The sequence below is a fragment of the Orycteropus afer genome, unplaced genomic scaffold (assembly GCF_000298275.1).
Source record: "Orycteropus afer afer isolate SDZICR_OR568_19922 unplaced genomic scaffold, OryAfe1.0 scaffold00071, whole genome shotgun sequence".
Classification (NCBI taxonomy): domain Eukaryota; kingdom Metazoa; phylum Chordata; class Mammalia; order Tubulidentata; family Orycteropodidae; genus Orycteropus; species Orycteropus afer.
The window spans coordinates 7,940,519-7,950,120 of NW_006921658.1; the positions used below are offsets into that span (position 1 = coordinate 7,940,519).

The 9,602-nt window shown below is 37.4% G+C and overlaps 1 protein-coding gene across 1 annotated transcript in view; it reads left to right on the forward strand.

The window, feature by feature from the left end:
* The first annotated feature begins 1,223 nt into the window (after window positions 1-1,223).
* CFI (complement factor I) overlaps window positions 1,224-9,602 on the forward strand; it is a 163,192-nt gene continuing 154,813 nt past the window's right edge. Inside the window, exon 1 of the mRNA XM_007940784.1 lies at window positions 1,224-1,310. Within this exon, the coding sequence (XP_007938975.1) occupies window positions 1,224-1,310 (87 nt within the window). The remainder of the gene's footprint in view (window positions 1,311-9,602) is intronic.

Consider the following 9,602-nt stretch of genomic DNA (forward strand, 5'->3'; position numbering starts at 1 on the left):
ATATATATTATATATATATATTTAATAAGAGAGATGTAACCTCTCAGGGATCACCATCAATACAAATGGCAACACAGCTCCTCCAAGATGTGCCATTTGTTTCCACACAAGAAGACAAAACATTAAATATATATTGGCCTTTGCTTGTTTGAGGCAAAGATTTTCTTGAATTTCACTATAATTTATACATCTTACAACTACTACCTCATGACATTTGTTGTTGAATTCTGTTGATTCTCAATCCATCTGGATAAAGAAGCTATCGCTTTTAGTTTATTACACCAAATCTCTTCTACATCATGTGACATGTCATGAATTAAATCAATTTATCAAACATTGAGAATGAAATCTTTTCATTATCTCATACTACATCTCATCCTAGCATTATAGAATCAAATGCTCTATAATTCTACATTCTACATACACAAATTATGAGAGTCCCACCAACTGTGAGGTTTTTTTTTTTTTAGATCAGTAAGTTCTACTAGCAAATAATTTGCTTCCTAAACCATTTTTACTGAATGTGAGTTTTAAAACAAATCCTTTATTCTGTTTAAAGATTCATAGGCCATTTAAAATAATCTCCTTTAATGTAATATGTACTTAAGTGTCTTCAATTTTGCTGGCGCCACTGTTGTTTTCATGAGCTGATTATTCATTACTACATTGGAATTGGAGCTCTGGTAGTGCAATGGTTAAGGCATTGGACTGCCAACAAAAAGGTTAATGGTTCAAACCCACCAGCTGCTCCGTGGAAGATGAGGCTGTCTGCTTCCATAAGACTGACAGCCTTGGAAACCCAATGTGGGTTGCTGTGAGTCAGAGTCAGCTCGATGGCAGTGAGTTTGAGTTTTTTTGGTTTATATCAGAATCACCTAGGCCTCGAATTCCCTTCCACTCCCCACTTCATCTTCAAAAGTCACCCCATTGGTCCATAAGTAATATTTGTAAAACACTCTAGTAAAAGTGTAAAACAAGCAAGTTACTCAAGGAAATCACAAAAGAAAAGCAAAATAGCCTTTAATATATCACTTATAACCTATAAGCTCTGTGTTTTGCAATGTTTATAATATTAGAAAAGCAGCAGCGAGGCATCTTGAGTCATGGAGTATCATGGATTGAATTGTGGCATCCAAAACTATGTATCAACTTGGCTGGGTCATGATTCTCAATAGTCCAGTAGTCATTACAAATATTTAAAGATGTAATTTGGCAGTTATATAATGATCTTCTATGATGTGATCGGCTATGATAAGCCAGTCAAGATTATGGTGGGATGCAACACCCTTAATCATGTCACAGCCCTGATCGTATGTAAAGGGATCCTTGGGATGTGGCCTACATCACCTTTTATCTTACTAAAGATAAAAGGAGAGAGAAGCAAGTAGAGAGAGAGGGATCTCTTATCACTGAGAAAGAAAAGCCAGGAGCAGAGCATGTCCTTTGGACCCAAGGTCCCTTCAATGAGAAATTCCTAGACCCAGGGAGCTCTGGTAGCATAGTGCCTAAGGCACTTGACTGCTAACCAGAAGGCTGGCGGTTCAAACCCACCAGCCACTGAAGGTTGGGCAATCCTACTTCCGTAGTGATACTGCCTCGGAAACCCAAGGAGGGGTCACTATGAGTCGGGGGTGACTCGACGGCAAACAACAACAACAACAACAGACCCAGGAGAAGATTGATAACAAGACCTTCTCCTACAGCGAGCAGAGAGAGAAAGCCATTCCCTGGAGCTGGTGCCCTGAAGCCAGACTTCTAGCTTCCTACACTGTGAAAAACCATGTTTCACTGCTATTCATAAGGTTCAATATAAATATGTGTTGAACGGACTGAATTTTGTACTTTGAATGTCTGCCCATCCATTAAGATCCTGTTTGTCAACAGATGACTATTGAATGATAATCAAAGAAACAAGAGTTTTCAGAAAGACACCGGAGTTGAGAAGAAAAGGTGTGTTTAACTGCACCCTAATTAGGGATCCAAGATCTAAGAAGGCACAGATCCAAATATGTTTCTGAAAAGTTAGGAAATTGAATTAAAATATTAGGTAAGGAGATATTGTAAATGACAGAGAAGAGAAGCTGGTAGCTCGGAAAAGGTAGGAAAAGGACTAAAATATTTTACATTGGAACAAAATTTAAAAAGACTTAGATAAGTTGCCATTAAATCAGAAATACTGATGTGTACTCATGACTTTGTATTTTTAAATTTGTTATTATGAAAGTTTTCAAATATAAGCAAAAGTTGAGAAGACAGCATAATGAATCTCTATGTACCCATCATCCAATTTTAACAATTGCCAGCATTTTGCAAATCTTGTTTTATTTATCCCCTAATTATTATTATGATTTTTTGCCAGTAAGTCCAAGATGCCATTTTATCTATGTATCTCCAGCAGAGGACTTTTTTTTTTAAAAGCATAAGAACAATCAATAATTCTTTAGGGTAAGCTAATATACAATCCATGTAGAATTTTCCTAAATTGTTTTTTAATGTTTTTTAATAATTAGTTTCATCACCTGAAAATCCAAACAAGGTCCATGCATTGTATGTGATTAATATGTCTCTTGAACCTCTTTTATTCTTCATCCATTGCCCCTCCCTATTTTTTTCCATGGCATTTATTTGTTAAAGAGATTGAGTCCTTTATCCTTTAGAATTTCTCACTTTCTCACTTATTGCATCGTAGTGGTATCAACCATATTCCTATCCTCTGTATTTTCTTTAAACTGGTAATTAACTGATAGTGAGGTCTGGAAATATGTTTAGGTTCGATTTTTTAAATTTTTTACAAGAAAACTTCCTATAACGTGAGAAGCACAATGTCTGGTTGTCTCTCTTTTGGTGATGTGGTGATGTTAAGATTGATTGGTGGGATCGATGTTATCTGCTTAATCCATCGTTTAGAAAGTTCTCCACCAGCTTTTCACCTAATGATTTTAGCAGCTGTTAATGATCATTACTTAGATTCCTTAGTTCATAAGGGTTTGCAAAATGGTAATATGCTAGGTCTAGCAATACTCACCTACTTTGGTCATGTTGTCAGAAGGGACCATTCCCTGGAGAAGGATGTCATGCTTGGTAAGGTGGAGGTTCGATGAAAGTGGGGAAGGCCCACAACGAGATGGACTGACACGGTGGCGGTGGCGATGGGCTCAAGTATAGCAAGAATCGTGGAACTGGCTCAGGACTGGGCAGTGTTTCATTCTGCTGTGCATAGGGTCTCTATGAGTTGAAGATGACTCAATGGCACCTAACAACAACAAAAACAGCAATACTTCTGCAATTATTAGCTGGAATTAAAAAAAAAAAAACCTTTCATTATTTTTATATTTATTTTAATTCTTTGCTGTTGTTGATCTTTTTTATGCTTAAATTATTTCATCTTTGTCCTGTGGGAGCTGCTTCAAGTTGGGTCCTACATTTTTTAATACCATGTGCTGGCCTCTGATAGCTTCCTTCTTGCTTTCTAGCACAAGTTGTCTCTAACCCATCTCTGTACACTTCCTGCCTCAGATCTGGAATCAGCCCTTTTCCAAGGAGCCTTGGTTTCCTTTAGTGGGAAACGATATTTACAGAACACAATGTGGGCACTAGGGGGTGGTCTTTGCTTCTGGGTTGTCATGATTACAATGCCTTTTTAGTGGACAGAGCTGGGAGATACAAATTTTTAGAAAGAAAAACAATCACGATTCACACTGATATTTCCAATTCAAAGTTAAGACTACAAGGATTTTGTTTCTTTGAATTTACATTTGTGTCTCATTTCTCTTACCCTGAAATTCTTATTACATTAACAAAATTATTTGCTTTATATATAAGTATGTGTGTGTATACATATGTTTTTCAAATAAAAGTATGAATATTATTAACAATAAAAATATTGAATACTGTTGAATATTCTATTTCTATCACTTTGCTGATATATTATTTTAAATTTTTACATCTATATTCATAAATGAGGTTAGTCATTAGTTTCCTTTTCATTATATTACACATTGTGGTTTTGTAGATTCCAATTTTGAACTCTGCCTGGGATGATCACACAGAAGAGGAGTCTTGTGTATAGCTTGCCTTTTAAGTACAGAGATGTACTCAACCAAATGGGAGTTGTGTATTGCCTGGGGTGCTTCTCTGCTTTTCCTACCCCAGTGCTCACTCAAGGAGCTCTGTGTTAGACCATGCACTACCACAAGTCTTACTACAATCTTCATCCTGGAGTAAATGCTGGAATTAATAGATCCAAGAGTAGGATGTTGTCTCAGTTGTTCTTCCCTTTATTCCATCACTTCTTTCAGATTCTACTCTTTCTAATTATCTTGTGATCTCTTTCATTCTGGATATCTAGTTGTCATCTACATAAATTTAGTATTTCTTAAACTCTTTTTGCGGGAGCTCTGGTAGCCTAATGCCTAAGGCACTTGACTGCTAACCAGAAGGCTGGCAGTTCAAACCCACCAGCCACTCCTCAGAAGGAAGTTTGGGCAATCTACTTCCGTAGTGATACTGCCTCAGCAACCCAAGGAGGGGTCGCTATGAGTTGGGTCCGACTCGATGGCACTTAACAACAACAACAAATTCTTTTTGCAGTTAATCTCTTCCTCTCTGCTGTATATTTTTTAGTAATTCTTCACTGTTTATACTCTTTTGATGGTATCCCTCTTGATTTTTCACTGGTACAATGGAATTTTATTTTTACATTTATTTTTGTATTTCCGTGAGATATTAGAAGGGAGGAGACATAAACTGCACTGAATATCAGTCATCAAAGCCATCCATTACATTTTCTTTTCACTAATTACTGGCAACTAGTAAATTCATTTTTTATGTTGATTTTGTATCCAGTCACCATGATAAATGTTCATAGTAAATCTAATGGTTTTTTCAGTTAATTTTCTTTGTTAGTTAAATAGAAACTAATTTAATCTGTGAATAATGGTGATTTTATCTCTTCCACACCAATATTTATAATATTTTTCATATTTATGGCATTAACTACAGCCACCAGGATGATACTGAAATATAACACCCTTACTTTTGTTTCAGAATCTAATGGGTTTACCTCTAGTGTTTCACAATTATATATGGTGTTTTTTCTTTGTTTCTACTCTTTATCAAAGGAGCTCTGCTGGCACAGTGATTAAACCATACAGAAGTTAACTGAAAGGTCAGTGGTTGGAACCAACCAACCACTGCATGAGAGAAAGATGTGACTGTCTGCTTCTCTGAAGATTTATAGCCTTGGAAACTCTATGGGGCAGTTTTACTCTATCCTACAGGGCTGCTATGAGTCAGAATTGACTCAATGGTAGTAAGTTTGGTTTTTCTTAGGCCCTTTATCAAGTTAATGATGTTTGTTTTATCCTAGCTTATTCATTTTTTTAAAAAAAGTGTATCTAATCACCTTCATAAACTTTCACATTAGATCTCATAGTTTTTCAGTTAATTCTTTTTGAGTAGCTGAATAGCAATCATTTCATCTGCAAATAATGGCAAATAATAAGTATTAAACTCATATTTCATTATATAATTATACATATTTTCTCCTTTAGTCTATTATTTTTATTGATTAAAAGTTTTTAATGTATTACCCAACAAAGACAAAGAAAAACTAAACATGAAACAACTTGATTTTATAGACATCTATAGAACACTTCAACCAACAACACTACAATATACATTTTCCAGCACACATGGAGCATTCTCCAGAATAGATCATATTTTAGGCCACCAAGCAAGCCTCAACAAATTTAAAAATACAGAAATACTGCAAAACATCTTCTCTGACAACAGTGCTATAAAATTAGAAATCAACAATAGGAAGATCCATGGAAAAAGAGTAAACACATGGAAACTGAATAATACTCTCCTTAAAAACTACTGGGTAATACCAAAACAAAAAAACAAAACTCACTGCTGTTGAAATTGGATAGTAACCCCTCCTGGGGTTTCTGAGATGGTATCACTACAGAAGTAGATTGCCCAATCTTTCTTCCCAGGAGTGACACTTTACAAAATCCCATACCTATTCCTGATAAGGGAGCTCTGGTAGTATAGTGGCTAAGACACTTGCCTGCTAACCAGACAGCTGGCAGTTCAAACCCACCAGCCACTCCTTGGAAGGAAGGTTGGGCAACCCTACTTCCGTAGTGATACTGCCTTGGAAACCCAAGGAGGGGTCGCTATGAGTTGGGTTTGACTCGACGGCACATAACAACAACAACAACAGTTCCTGATAAAAACAATGAAGAAAATAGGAAAAGAAGGGATATACTTCAACATAATTAAGGCATATATCTATGAAATCAGGAGCTCTGGTGGAGCAGTGGTTAATGCATTTAGCTGCTAATGAAAAGGTCAATGGTTTGATCCCACCAGCCACTCCACAGAAAAAAGATGTAGCAATCTGCTTCCATAAAGATTTACATAATTGGAAACCCTATGGGACAGTTCTACTTTGTCCTATAGGGTCACTATGAGTCCAATCAGACACAATGGCAGTGAGTTTTTTGGTTTCATATACAAAACCAGTGGCCAACACTATTCTCAATGAAGAGAGACTGAAAGCATTCTCTTTATGAATGGGTACCAAACAAAACAAAACAAAAACTCACTGCCATCTAGTCATTTCTGACTCATAGTGACCCCATTGGGTTTCTGAGGCTATAAATCTTCACAGGAGATTGCCCCGTCTTCCTTCCATGGAGTGGCTGGCAGGTTTGAACTCCCAACCTTCTGGTTAGCAGTCAAGTGCCTTATCCACTACACCACCAGAGATGTCCTATATCACCACTCCAATCAATATTGTGTGAGAAGTCCTAGCCAGAGCATTAATACAGGAAAGGGAAATAAAAGCCATCCAAATTAGCAAATAAGAAGCAAACTTATTCCTATTTACAGTTGTTAAGATCCTGTTCATAGAAAATCCCAAAGACTTAGCAAGAAAATTACTGGACCTAATGGAAAGTTTCTACAAAATGGCAGGGTACAAGATCAACATACAAAAATAGTCAAATTCCTTGCACTAACAAAGAGAACTCTGAAAAGGAAATCAGGAAACCAGTACCATTTACAGTAACCACCCAATGGATGAAGTACTTAGGAATAATCTAACCAGAGATGTTGTTGTTGTTAGGCGCCATCAAGTTGTCTCCAACTCATAGTGACCCTATATACGGCAGAACGAAACACTTCCAGTCCTGTGCCAGCCTCACAATCCTTGCTATACCTGAGCCCATCATTGCAGCCACTGTGTCAATCCATGTTGTTGAGGGCTCTCCCCGTCTTCATTGATCCTCTACTTTACCAAGGGTGATATTCTTCTCCAGGGAATGGTTCCTTCTGACAACATGACCATAGCAGATGAGACCGAGTCTGGCCATTCTCATTTCCAAGGAGCATTCCAGCTTCACTTCTTCCAGTACAGATTCATTAGTTCTTTTAGCAGACCATGGAACTCTTAGCATTCTTCTGCAATACCACAACTCAAAACCATCAACTCTTCTTCAGTCTTCCTTATTCATTGTCCAGCTCTCACATGCATAAGAGGCGATTGAAAATACTATGGCCTGGGTCAGGCACGGCACACCTTAGTCTTCTCGGAGATATCTTTGTTCTTCGTCACTTGAAAGAGGTCTTTTGCAACAGATTTGCCCAATGCAACATGTCTTTTGATGTCTTGACAGCTGCTTCTATTGGTACTGATTATAGAATCAAATCATATGAAGTCCTTGATAACTTGAATCTTTTCTCCATTTATCATGAAGCTGTTGTGGACCAATTGTGAGGATTTTTGTTTTCTTTATATTGAGGTATAATCCATACTGCAGACTGTATTCTTCAATCTTCGTCAGTCCTATAAGTGCTCCAAGTCATCCTCACCTTCAGCAAGCAAAGTTGTGTCATCTGTGTGTATCAGGTTGTTAATGAGTCTAAATGAGACTAAAAACTCCATAAGGGAGGATCCTTGCCTACTTTGCTCACTCTGTTTTCCCAAGGCCTGCTGAATTGCAGGTGCTAATAGATTCATGCCCGCCTTATATTTCTCTATGGGGAACCATCTTATCCAATAAGATGGCTTCTCTGGGCTGCAAGCCTTTCCTCATTTACTGCTTCTTCCACTAAGTCTTTAATCTTCAACTGTAAGTGCTTCGAGTCATCCTCACTTTTTACAAGCAAAGTATTGTCATCTGTGTATCACAGGTTGTTAATGAATCTTTCTTCAATTCTGACGCCATGTTCTTCTTCATATAATCCAGCTTCTTGGATTATTTGCTCAGTATACAGATCGAGTAAGTATGGCAAAAGGATACAACCCTGATGTACACCTTTCCTGATTTTAAACCATGCAGTATCCTCTTGTTCTGTTTGAATGACAGAGTCAGTATTAATAGCAAAGTTCAGAAAACAACAAATATTGGTGAGGGTGTGGAGATACTGGAACCCTCATACACTGTTAGTGAGACTGTAAAATGATACAACCACTGTAAAAGGTGGTAATGGTGCTTCCCGAAGGAGTTGGAAATAGAAATACCATATGAGCCATCTATCCCACTACTAGGTATATATCTTCGAGAAATAAGAACTGTGACAAGAACAGACACGTGCATACCTATGTTCATCACATTATTCACAATAGCAAAAAGATGGAAACAACCTACATGCCCATCAACAAATGAATGGTTAAACAAACTATGTTCCATACACACAGTGGACTACTATAGAACATGAAAGAATAATGATGAATCTGCGAAACACCTCATGAAATGGATGAATGTAGGGAACATTATGCTGAGTGAAATTAGTCAATCACAAAAGGACAATTATTGTATGAGACCACTACTACAAACATTTTAGAAATGGTTTACACAGAGAAAGAATCATTCTTTAAAGATTACCAAGGGCAAGAGGGGAAGGGAGAGTAGAGAGTAGACACATATTAACTTGTGTGAAGGGAAAGGCAATATACAGTAAGGGGGCGGTCAACACTAAATGATCAGGGCAGTGGAAGACACAAGGAAGAGTACAAGAATTAATGACAAAAAAGGTGAATACGATTACATATACAATCCTGCAATAATAGTAATAACTATAATTTACAAGTGGATACATAGATACATACTCAGCCTGAACAGGGGTGGGAAGCCAAATGGGACTACACCCACAAATATACATTGGTTTGACAGAGGCTTTTTCTACCTATGTACTTATATGTGCTGCAAATATATCCATGAATACAGTAGAACAAACAGACGACAAAGTTATGAAAATGTCTTAGTCATAACCAAACACCTTGAGGGAATGAGTCACTGTGTATGGAGGCTACAGACCTTGTTTCAGGGGATACCAAGGTCCACAAAGACAATGGTCTACATCCTACTTTGGTGAGTAGTGACTGGGGTCTTAAAAGCTTGTGAACAGCCATCTAAGGTGCAAGTATTGGTCTCTCCCATGTAAAGAAAATCAAAGATGCAGGAAAGAATTAGTACAAAGGACTAATGGAGCATGTGAACCCCAGCCTCCATGACTCTGAGACTAGAAAAACTAGAAGGTATCCAGCTACTACTGCTAACTTACTCTGAAAGGGATCACAGTAAGAGCTC